Source organism: Scyliorhinus canicula, chromosome 1 (genome assembly GCF_902713615.1).
Source record: "Scyliorhinus canicula chromosome 1, sScyCan1.1, whole genome shotgun sequence".
Lineage (NCBI taxonomy): Eukaryota > Metazoa > Chordata > Chondrichthyes > Carcharhiniformes > Scyliorhinidae > Scyliorhinus > Scyliorhinus canicula.
In genome coordinates this window covers 1,481,757-1,503,653 of record NC_052146.1, presented here as the reverse complement: position 1 = coordinate 1,503,653, position 21,897 = coordinate 1,481,757, and the positions used below count along the sequence as shown (strand labels likewise).

The 21,897-nt window shown below is 49.3% G+C and overlaps 1 protein-coding gene across 1 annotated transcript in view; it reads left to right on the top strand.

Moving 5' to 3' along the window:
• LOC119977131 (dynein heavy chain 10, axonemal-like) overlaps nucleotides 1–21,897 on the top strand; it is a 552,876-nt gene that overhangs the window by 188,617 nt on the left and 342,362 nt on the right. The window contains 3 exon segments of the mRNA XM_038817763.1: nucleotides 883–999; nucleotides 6,899–7,001; nucleotides 14,162–14,394. Of these exon segments, the coding sequence (XP_038673691.1) occupies nucleotides 883–999; nucleotides 6,899–7,001; nucleotides 14,162–14,394 (453 nt within the window).

Genomic DNA, 21,897 nt, shown 5'->3' with positions numbered 1-21,897 from the left:
TCTCTGGAACTCACTTTGAGCTGCCTGTAAGAATTGTGTTTGGTCCTGACTAAACAAGTTAAGGAACACCTTGTCAGAAGAGAAAAAAGAATGCTTTGTGCTTTAGTTACAGACTTAAGGAGTGGCATGGTAGCACAGTGGTTAGCACTGTTGCTTCACAGCGCCAGGGTCCCAGGTTCGATTCCCGCGTGGGTCACTGTCTGTGTGGAGTCTGCATGTTCTCGCCGTGTCTGCGTGGGTTTCCTCCCACAGTCCAAAGATGTGCAGGTTAGGTGGATTGGTCATGCTAAGTTGCCCTGTAGTGTCCAAAAGGTTAGGTGGGGTTACTGGACTACGGGTACAGGGTGACGGTGTGGGTTTAGGTAGGGTCCTGTTTCAGGGGCTGGTGTCAACTCAATGGGCTGAATGGCCCTCTTCTGCACTGTAAATTCTATGATTCTAGATGATCTAGTTAATGAATGGAGCCAGGTCTCTCTGACAAACTGTAAAGCTATTTCTTTGTTGCTAATGTGATTAATTCTGTGATTAAATTAAAGTTTGTTTTAACCTACAGCTACCTATTGGTCAGTATTATCACTCCTGAGGGGCAGTAACCTTTCCTCACAGTTTAACCAATTGCAAATGGTTGGGTCTCGCCGGGGTCCTAACAGTGGCTCAGATGCACGTGGTGATTGTCCTCATTATGGAGGGGCCAGTGGGGACCTCAGGCACAAACACTGATATGTGGGAACACACGGGCTACTGCTGGTCCAGGTAGAGGTCCTACATGCAGTGCAGTGCAGTGTCCACCTGTTCAGGGCTTTGTCTGTCCTCCATCCTTCAAGGGGCATTGCCCTGCATCTTTCTAATATTTCAAATACATGTATATACTTTTCACATTAGACAACAGAAGAAGAGAAGGAGTTGCAACAGAATATTAAAGTAATCTGGGAAAATCTTTTTGATGAGGCTCGCAGGATTGACCGCAAACTCGGCACTGTTAAGAAGAAATTCACTAAGGTAATAAATATTTCTCTTCATTTGTTTCCTGTACTTTGTTGTCCTTCCTTTTGTTACTTCAGAACTTCTAATGCTCTCCTGTCCGGTCTCCCATCCTCCACCCTCTGTGACCTTGAACTGATCCAAAGCTCTGCTGTCTGTGTCCGACCACTTGCCAAGTCCTAACCACCCATCGCCTCTGCTCACTGACCTACACTGGTCTGTGCACGCCTCCACTATAAAATTCACTGACCTACACTGGGCTGTGCACGCCTCCACTATAAAATTCACTGACCTACACTGGGCTAGGCATGCCTCCACTATAAAATTCACTGACCTACACTGGGCTAGGCACGCCTCCACTATAAAATTCACTGACCTACACTGGGCTGTGCACGCCTCCACTATAAAATTCACTGACCTACACTGGGCTAGGCATGCCTCCACTATAAAATTCACTGACCTACACTGGGCTAGGCACGCCTCCACTATAAAATTCACTGACCTACACTGGTCTGTGCACGCCTCCACTATAAAATTCACTGACCTACACTGGGCTAGGCTCGCCTCCACTATAAAATTCACTGACCTACACTGGGCTAGGCACGCCTCCACTATAAAATTCACTGACCTACACTGGGCTAGGCTCGCCTCCACTATAAAATTCACTGACCTACACTGGGCTAGGCACGCCTCCACTATAAAATTCACTGACCTACACTGGGCTGTGCACGCCTCCACTATAAAATTCACTGACCTACACTGGGCTAGGCATGCCTCCACTATAAAATTCACTGACCTACACTGGGCTAGGCACGCCTCCACTATAAAATTCACTGACCTACACTGGTCTGTGCACGCCTCCACTATAAAATTCACTGACCTACACTGGGCTAGGCTCGCCTCCACTATAAAATTCACTGACCTACACTGGTCTGTGCACGCCTCCACTATAAAATTCACTGATCTACACTGGGCTAGGCATGCCTCCACTATAAAATTCACTGACCTACACTGGTCTGTGCACGCCTCCACTATAAAATTCACTGACCTACACTGGGCTAGGCACGCCTCCACTATAAAATTCACTGACCTACACTGGGCTAGGCACGCCTCCACTATAAAATTCACTGACCTACACTGGTCTGTGCACGCCTCCACTATAAAATTCACTGACCTACACTGGGCTAGGCTCGCCTCCACTATAAAATTCACTGACCTACACTGGTCTGTGCACGCCTCCACTATAAAATTCACTGACCTACACTGGGCTAGGCACGCCTCCACTATAAAATTCACTGACCTACACTGGTCTGTGCACGCCTCCACTATAAAATTCACTGACCTACACTGGGCTAGGCTCGCCTCCACTATAAAATTCACTGACCTACACTGGGCTAGGCACGCCTCCACTATAAAATTCACTGACCTACACTGGGCTAGGCACGCCTCCACTATAAAATTCACTGACCTACACTGGGCTAGGCACGCCTCCACTATAAAATTCACTGACCTACACTGGGCTAGGCACGCCTCCACTATAAAATTCACTGATCTACACTGGGCTAGGCATGCCTCCACTATAAAATTCACTGACCTACACTGGTCTGTGCACGCCTCCACTATAAAATTCACTGACCTACACTGGGCTAGGCACGCCTCCACTATAAAATTCACTGATCTACACTGGGCTAGGCATGCCTCCACTATAAAATTCACTGACCTACACTGGGCTAGGCACGCCTCCACTATAAAATTCACTGACCTACACTGGGCTAGGCTCGCCTCCACTATAAAATTCCAAACTTTAAAAAAAATCCCTCTATAGCCTCAATGCTATCTGGCTCTGTAATCTGCTTCAGCACTGCAATTCTCTATGATATCTGCACTCATCTAATTCTACTCTCCAATATTCTGTCACAGCGTGAACCTCGGGAATCCCTTCTCTAATATTCTCCTCTCTTCTTTTATGATGCTCTTTAAAGCCTGTGTCTTTGACCCAGCTTGTGTTCACCTATACTAATATCTCTTTATTGGCCTCTGTCTGAAATCCTATCAGATGCCTTTTGACCTTTCATTGCATATTGAAGGCAGTATATAAGTTCAAGATGCTGTTACTGAACTTGTGCATCATGTGTCCTTACTCCCGAATGATTTTCTTGTTGTGAATCAATTATTTAAACAATTGGAAATACAAAGGAACAATGTTGTATTTGTACAGCTGCAGGGCATGCCGAAATTTTAAGAGATTATTTCATTAATTTTGAGCACACTGATGTGAGTAATATCACATTTAAAAATCTGCATTTGTCTCTGATGCGACCATCAATTCACTCGAAGACTCGTGTTGAAGTAAACAGTGGTTTTAATCAGCTTACAACTTTGCCTGCCTGCGACCAGTACATTACTGAAGACGGTCCCGCAGGTCAGCTGCTCTTATATACTTCCTATAAGGGATGGAGCCATGGGCGGAGCCTGTACATGCTCCAACATCTCCCCCTGTGGGTGAAGCCACACAATGGCCCATAGATGTAGTTACATTGTATACCTTGTGTTGCCCTATTATGTATTTTCTTTTCTTTTTTCTTTTCATGTACTTAATGACCTTTTGAGCTGCTCGCAGAAAAATACTTTTCACTGTACCTCGGTACATGTGACAATAAACAAATCCAATCTCAATCCTGAATGCCATGAGCCCACCCTTTTCCAAATGTTAATTTAATGATGTTATATGAACAGGAGTTCAGTTTATTTTTTGTTTTGCGATGTTGGTGGCAGTGGCAAAGCCCATCCCTAATTACCCATCCCTAATTACCCATCCCTAATTACCCGTCCCTAATAATCGTCCCTAATTACACGTCCCTAATAACCGTCCCTAATAACCGTCCCTAATTGCCCGTCCCTAATTACCCGTCCCTAATTACCCGTCCCTAATTACCCGTCCCTAATAACCGTCCCTAATAACCCGTCCCTAATTACCCGTCCCTAATTACCCATCCCTAATTACCCATCCCTAATTACCCGTCCCTAATTACCCATCCCTAATTGCCCGTCCCTAATTACCCGTCCCTAATTACCCGCCCCTAATTACCCGTCCCTAATAACCGTCCCTAATAACCGTCCCTAATTGCCCGTCCCTAATTACCCGTCCCTAATTACCCGTCCCTAATAACCGTCCCTAATAACCATCCCTAATTACCCGTACCTAATTACCCGTCCCTAATTACCCGTCCCTAATTACCCGCCCCTAATTACCCGTCCCTAATAACCGTCCATAATAACCCGTCCCTAATTACCCATCCCTAATTACCAGTCCCTAATTACCTGTCCCTAATTACCCGTCCCTAATTACCCGTCCCTAATTACTCGTCCCTAATTACCCGCCCCTATTTACCCGCCCCTAATTACCCATCCCTAATTACCCATCCCCAATTACCCGTCCCTAATTACCCATCCCTAATTACCCGCCCCTAATTACCCATTCCTAATTACCCGCCCCTAATTACCCGCCCTTATTTACCCGCCACTAATTACCCGTCCCTAATTACTCATCCCTAATTACCCATCCCTAATTACCCATCCCTAATTACCCGTCCCCAATTACCCATCCCCAATTACCCATCCCTAATTACCCATCCCTAATAACCCGTCCCTAATTACCCGTCCCTAATAACCCGTTCCTAATAACCCGTCCCTAATTACCCATCCCTAATAACCCATCCCTAATTACCCATCCCTAATAACCCATCCCTAATTACCCATCCCTAATAACCCATCCCTAATTACCCGTCCCTAATTACTCGTCCCTAATTACCCGTCCCTAATTACCCATCCCTAATTACCCATCCCTAATTACCCATCCCTAATTACCCATCCCTAATAACCCATCCCTAATTACCCATCCCTAATAACCCATCCTAATTACCTATCCCTAATTACCCATCCCTAATTACCCGTCCCTAATTACCCATCCCTAATTACCCATCCCTAATTACCCATCCCTAATAACCCATCCTAATTACCCGTCCCTAATTACCCATCCCTAATAACCCATCCCTAATTACCCATCCCTAATTACCCATCCCTAATAACCCATCCCTAATTACCCATCCCTAATAACCCATCCTAATTACCTATCCCTAATTACCCATCCCTAATTACCCGTCCCTAATTACCCATCCCTAATTACCCACCCCTAATTACCCATCCCTAATTACCCGTCCCTAATTACCCATCCCTAATTACCCATCCCTAATTACCCATCCCTAATAACCCATCCCTAATTACCCATCCCTATTAACGCATCCTAATTACCTATCCCTAATTACCCATCCCTAATTACCCATCCCTAATAACCCATCCTAATTACCCGTCCCTAATTACCCATCCCTAATTACCCATCCCTAATTACCCATCCCTAATAACCCATCCCTAATTACCCATCCCTAATAACCCATCCTAATTACCTATCCCCAATTACCGTCCCTAATTACCCATCCCTAATTACCCATCCCTAATTACCCATCCCTAATAACCCATCCTAATTACCCATCCCTAATTACCCGTCCCTAATTACCCGTCCCTAATTACCCATCCCTAATTACCCGTCCCTAATTACCCGTCCCTAATTACCCACCCCTAATAACCCATCCCTAATTACCCATCCCTAATAACCCATCCCTAATTACCTATCCCTAATTACCCATCCCTAATTACCCATCCCTAATAACCCATCCTAATTACCCATCCCTAATTACCCATCCCTAATTACCCGTCCCTAATTACCCGTCCCTATTTACCCATCCCTAATAACCCATCCCTAATTACCCATCCCTAATTACCCATCCTAATTACCCGTCCCTAATTACCCATCCCTAATTACCCATCCCTAATTACCACCCCTAATTACCCATCCCTAATAACCCATCCCTAATTACCCATCCCTAATAACCCATCCCTAATTACCCATCCCTAATTACCCATCCCTAATAACCCATCCCTAATTACCCATCCCTAATTACCCGTCCCTAATTACCCGTCCCTAATTACCCATCCCTAATAACCCGTCCCTAATTACCCGTCCCTAATTACCCATCCCTAATTACCCATCCCTAATAACCCATCCCTAATAACCCATCCCTAATTACCCATCCCTAATTACCCATCCCTAATTACCCATCCCTAATTACCCGTCCCTAATTACCCATCCCTAATTACCCATCCCTAATAACCCGTCCCTAATTACCCGTCCCTAATTACCCGTCCCTAATAACCCATCCCTAATTACCCATCCCTAATTACCCATCCCTAATTACCCATCCCTAATAACCCATCCCTAATTACCCATCCCTAATTACCCATCCCTAATTACCCGTCCCTAATAACCCATCCCTAATTACCCATCCCTAATTACCCGTCCCTAATTACCCGTCCCTAATTACCCGTCCCTAATTACCCATCCCTAATTACCCATCCCTAATTACCCATCCCTAATAACCCATCCCTAATTACCCATCCCTAATTACCCATCCCTAATAACCCATCCCTAATTACCCATCCCTAATTACCCGTCCCTAATTACCCATCCCTAATTACCCATCCCTAATTACCCATCCCTAATTACCCGTCCCTAATTACCCATCCCTAATTACCCATCCCTAATTACACTGTGAAGGTGGTGGACGTATTCTGGGGATCTCTAAATCCTTAAGGTAACAGTGCTCCCACGATATTGTTCGCCTCAGAATGGCAGGACATTGATCCAGCAACAATGAGTAGATTTTACTTCAGATTTCATTGCGTTTCTAGGCTGTTGGAGTATTGTTTCTGTTTATGCGCCACTGTTAAAGTCTACACTCAGTGAATTTTAGTATTAGCTTGAACAAAAAAAATCTAAAATAGTTTCCTTCTTGGATTTCAGACCACGAAGCAGGAAATTCAGCTGTTTGCATCAAACCTTGTTGCTTTTGCTTCAAGATTCCGACAGCAAGGCCCAGGTTCTGTGGGGAAAGACTTGGACACAGGTTAGAGAGCTGTTCAGCTAAACAGCCAACCCTTTGTCATCAAAATATAAGTCTCATGTAAACATTCTTACATAATTAATTGTCCAAAATTCTGATTGTACAAACTTTGTGATTAACTTCTGAGTTTTGCAGGGGCGGCACAGTGGTTAGCACTGCTTCCTCACAGCGGCGAGGTCCCAGGTTTGATCCCGCTCTGGGTCACTGCCGTGTGGAGTTTGCACATTCTCCCCATGTTGCATGGTTTCGCCCCCACAACTCAAAGATATGCTGGTTAAATGGATTGGCCACGCTAAATTGCCCCTTAATTGGAACAAACAAATTGGATACTCTAAATTTATATTAATAAAAACTTTAGAGTTTGCTAATTTACCTACAATGATATTCAGGCACTCGGATATCTGCAGTCTATTATCAAATCATTGAATGGGTCATCGAATTTACAGTGCAGAAGGAGGCCATTCAGCCCTTCGAGTCTGCACCGGCTCCTGGAAAGCGCATCCTACTTAAACCCACACCTCCACCATATCCCTGTAACTCTACTAACCATTTTGGACACTAAGGACAATTGATCATGGCCAATCCACCTAACCTGCACACCTTTGGACTGTGGGAGGAAACTGGAGCACCCAGAGGAAACCCACGCACACACGGGGAGAAAATGCAGACTCTGCACAGTCACTCAAGCTGGGAATCGAACCCGGGACCCTGGAGGTGTGAAACAACAGTGCTAACCACTGTGCTACCGTACCGCCCTAATAGCACATATACTTGGCGCTGCAAGCCCCTACTGATTTTCTGCAATTTAGCTTATTGCACTCCTGCTTTTCTTAACATCGGAACTCTGTCTCCCTGCAAATTTTTCTGCAGGTAATTATCAAATTGGTTTTGAATGCCCTGATAGCATCTGCTCCACCACACTCTTAGGCAGTGTGTTCCAGATCCTAACCCCTAGCTATGTAAAGAAACTTGTCTTTGTGTCACCTTTGGTTCTTTTGCTTCATTCACTTTAAACATATGTCCTCTGGCTCTCAATGTTTTCACCAATAGGAATAGTCTCTTCCTATCTACTGAACAGACTCCTCATGATTTTGATTTTTATATTCATTACCACTATCAAATCTCACAACCTTTTCCTTTCTAAGGAGTGCAGTGCTAGCTTCTGCAATGTATCCACGCAATGAAAGTCCCTCATTCCTGAAATATTCTTGTGAATGTTTTCTACACCCTGTCTATTGTCTCCTCCTCTTTCCTAAACTGTGGAATTGGTTGAATTCAAACCAGCCGTTTATAAAGGTTCATGATACCTTCCTATCTTGTGTACTGTTACGACTAGGATGGGAGCACAGTTTATCTCGCCCCACTGCTCTGCGGGCTACACCATTAGTTCAAAAGTTTAACTCGCTCATCAAATTTTCTAATTATTACCTTCACTACTGTTAGACCCAGAATAAAAGCACTTTAATCAAGCTTAGAACATAGAACATAGAATGATACAGCACAGTACAGGCCCTTCGGCCCTCGATGTTGCACCGACATGGAAAAAAAACTAAAGGCCATCTAACCTACACTATGCCCTTATCATCCATATGCTTATCCAATAAATTTTTTAATGCCCTCAATGTTGGCGAGTTCACTACTGTTGCAGGTAGGGCATTCCACAGCCTCACCACTCTTTGCGTAAAAAACCCACCTCTGACCTCTGTCCTATATCTATTACCCCTCAATTTAAGGCTATGTCCCCTCGTGCTAGCCACCTCCATCCGCGGGAGAAGGCTCTCGCTGTCCACCCTATCTAACCCTCTGATAATTTTGTATGCCTCTATTAAGTCACCTCTTAACCTTCTTCTCTCTAACGAAAACAACCTCAAGTCGATCAGCCTTTCCTCATAAGATTTTCCCTCCATACCAGGCAACATCCTGGTAAATCTCCTCTGCACCCGTTCCAAAGCTTCCACGTCCTTCCTATAATGAGGCGACCAGAACTGTATGCAATACTCCAAATGCGGCCATACTAGAGTTTTGTACAACTGCAACATGACCTCATGGCTCCGGAACTCAATCCCTCTACCAATAAAGGCCAACACACCATCGGCCTTCTTCACAACCCTATCAACCTGGGTGGCAACTTTCAGGGATCTATGTACATGGACACCGAGATCCCTCTGCTCATCCACACTACCAAGAATTTTACCATTAGCCAAATATTCCGCATTCCTGTTATTCTTTCCAAAGTGAATCACCTCACACTTCTCCACATTAAACTCCATTTGCCACCTCTCAGCCCAGCTCTGCAGCTTATCTATGTCCCTCTGTAACCTGCAACATCCTTCCGCACTGTCTACAACTCCACCGACTTTAGTGTCGTCTGCAAATTTACTCACCCATCCTTCTGCGCCCTCCTCTAGGTCATTTATAAAAATGACAAACAGCAACGGCCCCAGAACAGATCCTGTGGTACGCCACTCGTAACTGAACTCCATTCTGAACATTTACCATCAACCACCACCCTCTGTCTTCTTTCAACTAGCCAATTTCTGATCCACATCTCTAAATCACCCTCAATCCCCAGCCTCCGTATTTTCTGCAATAGCCGACCGTGGGGAACCTTATCAAACGCTTTACTGAAATCCATATACACCACATCAACTGCTCTACCCTCGTCTACCTGTTCAGTCACCTTCTCAAAGAACTCGATAAGGTTTGTGAGGCATGACCTACCCTTCACAAAACCATGCTGACTATCCCTAATCATATTATTCCTATCTAGATGATTATAAATCGTATCTTTTATAATCCTCTCCAAGACCTTACCCACCAGAGACGTTAGGCTCACCGGCCTATAGTTACCGGGTTTATCTCTACTCCCCTTCTTGAACAAAGGGACCACATTTGCTATCCTCCAGTCCTCTGGCACTATTCCTGTAGCCAATGATGACCTAAAAATCAAAGCCAAAGGCTCAGCAATCTCTTCCCTGGCTTCCCAGAGAATCCTAGGATAAATCCCATCAGGCCCCGGGGACTTATCTATTTTCACCTTGTCCAGAATTGCCAACACTTCTTCCCTACGCACCTCAATGCCATCTATTCTAATAGCCTGGGTCTCAGCATTCTCCTCCACAATATTATCTTTTTCTTGAGTGAATACTGACGAAAAGTATTCATTTAGTATCTCTCTTATCTCCTCAGCCTCCACACACAACTTCCCACCACTGTCCTTGACTGGCCCTACTCTTACCCTAGTCATTCTTTTATTCCTGACATACCTATAGAAAGCTTTTGGGTTTTCCTTGATCCTACCTGCCAAAGACTTCTCATGTCCCCTCATTGCTCATCTCAGCTCTCTCTTTAGATCCTTCCTCGCTTCCTTGTAACTATCAAGCGCCCCATCTGAAACTTCACGCCTCATCTACACATAGGCCTCCTTCTTCCTCTTAACAAGAGATTCCACTTCTTTGGTAAACCACGGTTCCCTCGCTCGACCCCTTCCTCCCTGCCTGACTGGTACGTACTTATCAAGAACATGCAATAGCTGTTCCTTGAAGAAGCTCCACATATCCAGTGTGCCCAACCCTTGCAGCCTACTTCTCCAACCAACACATCCTAAGTCATGTCTAATGGCATCATAATTGCCCTTCCCCCAGCTATAACTCTTGCCCTGCGGGGTATACTTATCCCTTTCCATCACTAACGTAAAGGTCACCGAATTGTGGTCACTGTTTCCAAAGTGCTCACCTACCTCCAGATCTAACACCTGGCCTGGTTCATTACCCAAAACCAAATCCAATGTGGCCTCGCCTCTTGTTGGCCTGTCAACATATTGTGTCAGGAAACCCTCCTGCACACATTGTACAAAGAACGACCCATCTAATGTACTCGAACTATATCTTTTCCAGTCAATATTTGGAAAGTTAAAGTCTCCCATAACAACTACCCTGTTACTTTCGCTCTTTTCCAGAATCATCTTCGCCATCCTTTCCTCTACATCCCTAGAACTATTAGGTGGCCTATAGAAAACTCCCAACAGGGTGACCTCTCCTTTCCTGTTTCTAACCTCAGCCCATACTACCTCGGAAGAAGAGTCCCCATCTAGCATCCTTTCCGCCACCGTAATACTGTCCTTGACTAGCAGCGCCACACCTCCCCCTCTTTTGCCCCCTTCTCTGAGCTTACTAAAACACCTAAACCCCGGAACCTGCAACAACCATTCCTGTCCCTGCTCTATCCATGTCTCTGAAATGGCCACAACATCGAAGTCCCAGGTACCAACCCATGCTGCCAGTTCCCCTACCTTATTTCGTATACTCCTGGCATTGAAGTAGACACACTTCAAACCACCTACCTGAACACTGGCACCCTCCTGCGAAGTCAAATCTGTGCTCCTGACCTCTATACTCTCAATCTCCCGTACCCCAAAACTACAATCCAGGTTCCCATGCCCCTGCTGAATTAGTTTAAACCCCCCCAAAGAGCACTAACAAATCTCCCCCCCAGGATATTGGTGCCCCTCAGGTTCAGATGTAGACCATCCTGTCTATAGAGGTCCCACCTTCCCCAGCTTCTTTCAATAAACTCAGAATTATTGATTTATTAGCAGGCCAGCAGCACGGTTCGATTCCCGTATCAGCCTCCCCGGACAGACGCCGGAATGTGGTGACTAGGGGCTTTTCACAGTAACTTCATTGAAGCCTACTCGTGACAATAAGCAATTTTCATTTTTTCATTTTCAAGAACTGACACACCCAATTGGACTCTTGAAGTATAACTAGTCTTCCCCAGCGTACACTGACATGCACGAATACGCACACAAACACACACAAACATGCTAAAGTCTCTGCAGAAATGGCCTTTGGAGGATAGACTTAATAAACTAAAGGGTGAAGTTTGCAGGCTATCAATCTGCAGCTCCCTCATCTGAAGACACGCCACCGGTCCTGGCAGATGTCTGGAGATTCTCACCAAAGTGCTTCAGCGTGGAGGAGAATATAGCGCTGGATCAATTCTTCTTGTCTAAGTTTTGCAGGTTTCCAAATGCAGACAAGTTATACTCAGATGAAGATTCTTTGGTTGCAGGTTGATAACCATACACAGAATTTCAGTCAAGGCAGGTGGAAAACATGTTAAGGCAGCCTGCCTTCTTTCTCAGCTTATTACCTAAAACCGAGTTCAGAACAATAGGCTTAAAACTTAAAGCTCCTTTGTCCAGTGATTTCAAGTAAATCACTAGCCTTTGCCTTTAAGCTAGTCTTTCCCACAAACTAAAATGATTGCAGTTCAGACAAACAGCCCTCCCCCCGCCCTCCAATGTACCATGGTGTAGTACCCTCAATAATGACACGAGAGTGTGGAATGGTAAATGAAGGCTTTAATAAGCAAAGAACTAGCCAGCTACAGAGATGTGTGCTTACTGAGTGCCGCCTACAGGACGTCACCTTATATACGGCTCCCTGGTGGGCGGAGTCCCCCAGGGTTCCAAACCCGGTCTTAAAGGAGCATCACCTACATGGTGTTAAGGGTACAGTAACCATTCATCACACATGGTAATCAGGCAGCCGACATTACGATTTCCTCAAAAAGAGAGCTCATGGTTAACTTATGTCCTTCTTTAAAAGAAATCCTAGAACCTAAATAATACCATGTCCTTCCATATTTTAAAAGACAAATACCATTTGTGAAGATAGTTTCCATCCGTACAGAATGCCATTATAAAGCCTAGGATCCCAGATTAGTTATTAACCACTTTTCAATCTGCCCTACAACCTTTGACAATTTGTGCACTATACCCTCGGATCCTTCTGTTCTTGCACCTCCTTTCAGAATTATATCCTTTAGTGAGTGGGCAAGTGAATGGCAGATGCAGTATAATTTGGAGAAATGTGAGGTTATCCACCTGGGTGTTCTCGTACACCAGTCGCTGAAGGTAAACATGCAGGCGCAGGCGGTAAAGAAGGCAAATGCTATGCTGACCTTCATTGCGAGAGGTTTCGAGGACAGGAGCAGTGATGTCTTGCTGCAATGGTGAGGCCACACCTGGAATATTCTGTAAAGTTTTGGTCTCCTTCTCTGAGGAAGGATTTTCTAGCTGTAGAGGGAGTGCAGCAAAGGTTTACCAGACTGATTCCTGAGATTGCGGGACTGATGTACGAGGAGAGATTGAATCGGTGAGGATTGTATGGGGTTGACCATATAGGACAGAGATGAGGAGAAATTTCTTCACCCAGAGAGTGGTGAGCCTGTGGAATTTGTTACTACAGGAAGTAGTTGAGTCCAAAACATTGTATGTTTTCAAAAAGCAGTTAGATATCGCACTTAGGGCAAAGGATATGGGGGGAAAGCTGTGCTGTTGTGGGGGCAGTTCCAGGGTTTAGACTCTGTGGTAGTGAAGGGATGGTGATACAGTTCTAAGTCAGGAATGGTGAGTGGCTTGGAAGGGAATCTGCAGATGGTAGATCAGCCACGATCTCATGGAATGGTGGAATGGGCTCAAAGGGCCTTTGAAACAGAGATGAGGAGGAATTTCTTCAGCCAGAGGTTGGTGAATCTGTGGAACTCTTTGCCGCAGAAGGCTGTGGAGGCCAAATCACTGAGTGTCTTTAAGACAGCGATAGATAGGTTCTTGATTAATAAGGGGCAGCAGGGTAGCATGGTGGTTAGCATAAATGCTTCACAGCTCCAGGGTCCCACGTTCGATTCCCGGCTGGGTCACTGTCTGTGTGGAGTCTGCATGTCCTCCCCCTGTGTGCGTGGGTTTCCTCCGGGTGCTCCGGTTTCCTCCCACAGTCCAAAGATGTGCGGGTTAGGTGGATTGGCCATGCTAAATTGCCCGTAGTGTCCTAATAAAAGTAAGGTTAAGGGGGGGTTGTTGGGTTACGGGTATAGGGTGGATACGTGGGTTTGAGTAGGGTGATCATGGCTCGGCACAACATTGAGGGCCGAAGGGCCTGTTCTGTGCTGTACTGTTCTATGTTCTATGTTCTAAGGGGATCAGGGATTATGGGGAGAAGGCAGGAGAATGGGGATGAGAAAAATATCAGCCATGATTGAATGGCGGAGCAGACTCGATGGGCCAAGTGGCCTAATTCTGCTCCTATGTCTAATGGTCTTATCTGCTGGAAAAACTGTAAATATGACAATGCTCTTTGTATTTTCATTGCTGAATGCAGGTCTTGAGATCTTGGGCAAATTTGAAAGTGAGGTGGAAGAATTTGAACGAAACCGGCAAGAACTGGCCAATGCTGAAAAGCTTTTTGATCTGTCGATTACGATGCACCCTGAGCTGCTGTCACTTCAGAAGGAAATCAAAGGCTTGCGACAAATCTATGATATTTACAAGGCACAGCGGGTATGTTTGTATCGCCTCCTTAACGTATCCATGCTTTCATGCATGGGCTTTATTTGAAGAACTGTGGAGCCTGCAGCTAATGTACAGACCTTGTCAACTGGGAGAATGTGTTGTGCCTGAGAGCCACTAGTTTCAGTCTTTCCTTGAATGTAACAAGCTGCTGCCTGTCTGCACCCTCACCCATGTACAAAACCTGCACTATAGCCATTCAATAAAAGTTCATTGATGACACAGCATACTGAGGTTTTAGTGGATGGGATCATAGCAGAATAGCAGTGTTGTACCCCACACAGGGCACACGGCCAGGGTTTATTATAGTCTCCGTGTGGCTCGAGGAGTATGCACTCCCTCCTTAACTATGGGGCGGGCACTGTTGTAGCCTAACTGGGTCATGTGTGTGTGGTGATATAACCACTGTATATATGAGTGCTTGCAGTAGGGGGATGTATGGCCGTACCTGTAATACAGGTTCCTCCGGTAAGCCCCTGCCGGCTAGCTCCGCCCACAGGGAGCTTGTGTATAAATATGCGCTAGCTTCACTGAGATACTATTCTACAGCTGCCACCGGAGGAATAGCATCTCACAGCAATAAAGCCTCTCTTGTACTTCACTCGAGTCTTTGTGTACAATTGTTAGCGCCACAATTTATTGCCGTGAGATTTTCCTTACACCATGGACATCAGGATCAAACCTGACCGCCTGCAGCTGGATCCGCAGTCGCCCCACGCCAAGAAAGACTTTGTTCACTGGCTCGCAGTCTTCGAGGCCTACATCTCTTCAGCGGACCCTCCCCCGACAGAGGCTCAAAAACGACAGCTTCTCTACTCAAGACTCAGCTCCATCGTCTTTCCGCTAATTCGAGATGTGCCTGACTACACCAGGGCCATGGAACTGCTCAAGGAAAACTACGCACAGTCGACGATCACCCTGTTTGCGAGACATCTACTCTCTACTCGCGTCCAACAGCCGGGTGAGTCGATGGAGGACTTCTGGAGGGCCCTTATAACTCTGGTACGAGACTGCGACTGCCAGGCCCTCACGGCCACGGAACATTCAAACTTACTCATGCGGGATGCTTTTGTTATGGGCATTGCATCGGACCCCATCCGGCAACGACTGCTGAAAGGGGCTGCCCTCGACCTCGAGGCCACAAAGACTCTGGCGCTATCAATGACGGCCGCCTCCTGTAGTGCGCGATCCTACCCCGCTAGCCACTCGGCCCACCCGTCCTACCCCTCGTTCACCCCGCAAACGGCCCCCAGGCCCACCCGTCCTACCCCTCGTGGACCCCGCCCCCCCCCCAGCAGCCGCCCCTGCGCACTACGCCTGCGCTGCTCGCCGCACCGCGCACCCTGTGGGTCCTCGATGCTACTTCTGTGGTCAGCAGAAGCACCCCCGCCAGTGCTGCCCGGCCCGCACCGCGACCTGGAAAGCTTGTGGCAAGAAAGGCCACTTTGCAGCGGTGTGTCAGTCCCGGACGGTTGCCGCTATCGCGCCCGCATTCCCCCCCTCGCCTCAGCCGCTCGCACAATGAGCCCTGCCGTCCGCTGCCCCCGACCCCACGTGCGATCAGTGGGCGCCGCCGTTTTTTGCCGACCCCGCCATGTGCGTTCCATGGGCGCCGCCATCTTGTCCCGCCCCCACAACGTGCGCTCCATGGGGGCTGCCATTTTGTCCGCCGACATCTTCTTCCACACAGGTACTCCAGACACCGCCATTTTGTCCTCCCCTCGGGACGGGACCACGGGACTCGGGTCGCTACCGCTACTCGTTGGACTCATCAGACTCGGCTGCCGATCGCCCGCTACTCACCTCCGTTACGCTCGATCAGTCCTGTCCTCGCAACCTGGCACCCTCTTCCCCGACGGTGCTCGTCAACGGCCACATGACCTCCTGCCTCATCGGCTCCGGGAGCACCGAGAGCTTCGTCCACCCGGACACGGTAAGGCGCTATTCCCTTGCGATCCATCCCGCCAACCGGCAGATCTCCCTAGCCTCCGGTTCCCACTCTGTCCTGATCCGGGGTTTCTGCCTGGTTAAACTCACTGTACAGGGCGTGGAATTCGACCGTTTCCGCCTGTACATTCTCCCCAACCTCTGCGCGTCACTCTTACTAGGCCTGGACTTCCAGTGCAATCTCCAGAGCCTCACCCTCAAATTCGGCGGACCCCTACCTCCCCTCACCGTTTGTGGCCTCGCGACCCTCAAGGTTGACCTTCCCTCCCTCTTTGCCAATCTGACCGCAGATTGCAAGCCCGTCGCTACCAGGAGCAGACGGTACAGCACCCAGGACAAGGCCTTCATCAGGTCCGAAGTCCAGCGGCTGCTTTGAGAGGGTATCATCGAGGCCAGCAACAGCCCCTGGAGAGCCCAGGTGGTAGTGATTAAAACTGGGGAGAACAACAGGATAGTCGTGGACTACAGCCAGACCATCAACCGGTACACGCAGCTCGACGCGTACCCCCTCCCTCGCATATCTGATATGGTCAATCAGATTGCACAGTACCGGGTCTTCTCTACTATTGACTTGAAATCCGCATACCACCAGCTCCCCATCCGTGAATCGGACCGTCCCTACACTGCCTTCGAGGCGGACGGTCGCCTGTACCAATCTCTTAGGGTTCCCTTCGGCGTCACTAACGGGGTCTCGGTATTTCAGCGCGAAATGGGCTGAATGGTTGACCGGTACGGCCTGCAGGCCACGTTTCTGTACTTAGATAATGTCACTATCTGCGGCCATGACCAGCAGGACCATAACGCCAACCGTGCCAAATTTCTCCACACCGCACCTCTCCTTAACCTCACATATAACAAGGAGAAGTGTGTGTTCTGCACAGACCGTTTGGCCATCCTCGGCTACGTAGTCTAAAACGGACTCCTGGGGCCCGATCCCGACCGCATGCGCCCCCTCATGGAGCTCCCCCTCCCCCACTGCCCCAAGGCTCTCAAACGCTGCCTGGGGTTCTTTTCTTACTACGCCCAGTGGGTCCCACAATACGCGGACAAGGCCCGCCCACTAATCCAGTCCACACATTTTCCCCTCATGGCCGAGGCACAACAGGCCTTCGCTCGTATTCGCTCTGACATAGCCACGGCCGGGATGCATGCAGTAGATGAGACACTGCCCTTCCAAGTAGAGAGCAACACTTCAGATGTTGCCCTTGCCGCCACGCAGAATCAAGCAGGCAGACCATGGCATTCTTTTCCCGCACCCACCACGCCTCCGAAATCCGACACTCCTCTGTTGAAAAGGAGGCCCAGGCAATCGTTGAAGCGGTGCGGCACTGGAGGCATTACCTGGCTGGCAGGAGATTCACTCTCCTCACTGACCAACAGTCAGTAGCCTTCATGTTCAACAACACGCAGCGGGGCAAGATCAAAAATGACAAAATCTTGCGGTGGAGAATTGAGCTCTCCACCTATAATTACGAGATCTTGTATCGCCCCGGCAAGCTCAACGAGCCCCCAGACGCCCTCTCCCGAGATACATGTGCCAGCGCACAAATGAACCAGCTCCGTGCCTTGCACGACAGCCTTTGCCATCCGGGGTTCACTCGTTTGTACCATCTGGTCAAAGCCCGCAATCTGCCCTACTCCGTCGAAGAAGTACGGACAGTCACCAGGGACTGCCAGATCTGTGCGGAGTGCAAGCCGCACTTCTACCGGCCAGACCGCGCGCGCCTGGTGAAAGCGTCCCGCCCCTTTGAACGCCTCAGCGTGGATTTCAAAGGGCCCCTCCCCTCCACTGACCACAACACCTACATCCTTAGTGTGGTCGATGAATTTTCTAGGTTCCCCTTCACCATCCCATGCCCGGATATGACGACTGCCACTGTCATCAAGGCCCTTGATTCCATATTCGCTCTGGTTGGTTTCCCCGACTACATCCTCAGTGACAGGGGATCCTCATTCATGAGCGATGAGCTGCATCAGTTCCTACTCAGCAGGTGTATCGCCTCCAGCAGGACGACCAGCTACAGCCCCCGGGGAAACGGGCAGGTAGAGAGGGAGAACAGGACGGTATGGAGGGCCGTCCAGCTGGCCCTACGGTCCAGGAACCTCCCAGCCGCTCGCTGGCAGCAGGTCCTCCCTGACGCGCTCCATTCCATTCGGTCACTTCTGTGCACCGCAACTAACAGTACACCCCATGAACGCGTTTTTGCCTTCCCTAGGAAGTCCACATCCGGAGTGTCGCTCCCGACTTGGCTCACGACTCCGGGCCCAGTCCTTCTCCGTAGGCATGTCAGGCACCACAAGGCGGAACCCCTGGTGGACAAAGTACGCCTGCTCCACGCCAACCCCCAGAATGCCTACGTGGAGTTCCCCAATGGCCGCCAGGACACAGTCTCGCTCCATGGCCTGGCTCCCTCAGGTGCTGATCCCACGTCCTTTTCCCCGGCGCCCCCGTATTCGTCCCCACCAGGTCCATCCCTCGTCCCCCTGCCCACACTGGAGGACACGGAAGATTCCGGCTCGCTCTCGGAGTCATCCCGCCACTGGCCAGCACCAACACCGCCAGCACCTGCACCTTTGTAGCCAACACCGCCTGTGCCGACGTCGCCACCACAGCTACGCCAATCACAACGGAATGTTCGACCACCGATTCGGCTCAACCTGTAACCTGCTAACCGGATGGACTCTTGGTTTTCTGTTGTTTGGACCTTTTGTACATAGATCACCTTTTGTATTATAGTTCCACGTCACCCCCGCCGGACTCATTTTTACAGGGGGTGAATGTGGTGATATAACCACTGTATATATGAGTGCTTGCAGTAGGGGGATGTATGGCCGTACCTGTAATACAGGTTTCTCCGGTAAGCCCCTGCCGGCTAGCTCCGCCCACAGGGAGCTTGTGTATAAATATGCGCTAGCTTCACTGAGATACTATTCTACAGCTGCCACCGGAGGAATAGCATCTCACAGCAATAAAGCCTCTCTTGTACTTCACTCGAGTCTTTGTGTATAATTGTTAGCGCCACAGTGTGTGTATACGTTTCTGTTGTGAATAAACCAGGACTTTATTTTTACTCAGCTGAGTCCTTTGCCTTTACTAAACCAGCAACGAGGATTAACTGGAAGCTGTTCATGTGCAACTCCGCCACCTGTGTCTGCCATCTGTACTACCTTCGCTCGCTTGGGACTGAGGTCCGCCATGCTCGCTCACTCTGCCTGTATTTGGGACTGAGGTCTGCCTTGCTCGCTCACTCTGCCTGTATTTGGGACTGAGGTCTGCCTTGCTCGCTCACTGCCTGTATTTGGGACTGAGGTCTGCCTTGCTCGCTCACTCTGCCTGTATTTGGGACTGAGGCCCACCTTGCTCGCTCATTCTGCCTGTATTTGGGACTGAGGCCCACCTTGCTCGCTCACTCTGCCTGTATTTGGGACTGAGATCTGCCTTGCTCGCTCACTGCCTGTATTTGGGACTGAGGCCCACCTTGCTCGCTCACTCTGCCTGTATTTGGGACTGAGGCCCACCTTGCTCGCTCACTCTGCCTGTATTTGGGACTGAGGCCCACCTTGCTCGCTCACTCTGCCTGTATTTGGGACTGAGGCCCACCTTGCTCGCTCACTCTGCCTGTATTTGGGACTGAGGCCCACCTTGCTCGCTCACTCTGCCTGTATTTGGGACTGAGGTCTGCCTTGCTCGCTCACTGCCTGTATTTGGGACTGAGGCCCGCCTTGCTAGCTCACTCTGCCTGTATTTGGGACTGAGGTCTGCCTTGCTCGCTCACTCTGCCTGTATTTGGGACTGAGGTCTGCCTTGCTCGCTCACTCTGCCTGTATTTGGGACTGAGGCCCACCTTGCTCGCTCACTCTGCCTGTATTTGGGACTGAGGCCCACCTTGCTCGCTCACTCTGCCTGTATTTGGGACTGAGGTCTGCTTTGCTCGCTCACTCTGCCTGTATTTGGGACTGAGGTGTGCTTTGCTCGCTCACTCTGCCTGTATTTGGGACTGAGGCCCACCTTGCTCGCTCACTGCCAGTATTTGGGACTGAGGCCCGCCTTGCTCGCTCACACTGCCTGTATTTGGGACTGAGGTCTGCCTTGCTCGCTCACTCTGCCTGTATTTGGGACTGAGTTCTGCTTTGCTCGCTCACTCTGCCTGTATTTGGGACTGAGGCCCACCTTGCTCGCTCACTCTGCCTGTATTTGGGACTGAGGCCCACCTTGCTCGCTCACTCTGCCTGTATTTGGGACTGAGGTCTGCCTTGCTCGCTCACTCTGCCTGTATTTGGGATGAGGTCTGCCTTGCTCGCTCACACTGCCTGTATTTGGGACTGAGGCCCACCTTGCTCGCTCACTCTGCCAGTATTTGGGACTGAGGCCCACCTTGCTCGCTCAATCTGCCTGTATTTGGGATGAGGTCTGCCTTGCTCGCTCACACTGCCTGTATTTGGGACTGAGGCCCACCTTGCTCGCTCACTCTGCCTGTATTTGGGACTGAGGCCCACCTTGCTCGCTCACTCTGCCAGTATTTGGGACTGAGGCCTGCCTTGCTCGCTCACTCTGCCTGTATTTGGGACTGAGGTCTGCCTTGCTCGCTCACTCTGCCTGTATTTGGGACTGAGGCCCGCCTTGCTCGCTCACTCTGCCAGTATTTGGGACTGAGGCCTGCCTTGCTCGCTCACTCTGCCTGTATTTGGGACTGAGGCCTGCCTTGCTCGCTCACACTGCCTGTATTTGGGACTGAGGTCTGCCTTGCTCGCTCACTCTGCCTGTATTTGGGACTGAGGCCCGCCTTGCTCGCTCACTCTGCCTGTATTTGGGACTGAGGTCTGCCTTGCTCGCTCACTCTGCCTGTATTTGGGACTGAGGTCTGCCTTGCTCGCTCACTGCCTGTATTTGGGACTGAGGTCTGCCTTGCTCGCTCACTGCCTGTATTTGGGACTGAGGCCCACCTTGCTCGCTCACTGCCTGTATTTGGGACTGAGGCCCGCCTTGCTCACTCACTCTGCCTGTATTTGGGACTGAGGTCTGCCTTGCTCGCTCACTGCCTGTATTTGGGACTGAGGTCTGCCTTGCTCGCTCACTCTGCCTGTATTTGGGACTGATGCCCACTTTGCTCGCTCACTCTGCCTGTATTTGGGACTGAGGTCTGCCTTGCTCGCTCACTCTGCCTGTATTTGGGACTGAGGTCTGCCTTGATCGCTCACTCTGCCTGTATTTGGGACTGAGGCCCACCTTGCTCGCTCACTGCCTGTATTTGGGACTGAGGTCTGCCTTGCTCGCTCACTCTGCCTGTATTTGGGACTGAGGTCTGCCTTGCTCGCTCACTCTGACTGTATTTGGGACTGAGGCCCGCCTTGCTCGCTCACACTGCCTGTATTTGGGACTGAGGCCCACCTTGCTCGCTCACTCTGCCTGTATTTGGGATGAGGTCTGCCTTGCTCGCTCACACTGCCTGTTTTGGGACTGAGGCCCACCTTGCTCGCTCACTCTGCCAGTATTTGGGACTGAGGCCCACCTTGCTCGCTCACTCTGCCAGTATTTGGGACTGAGGCCCACCTTGCTCGCTCAATCTGCCTGTATTTGGGATGAGGTCTGTCTTGCTCGCT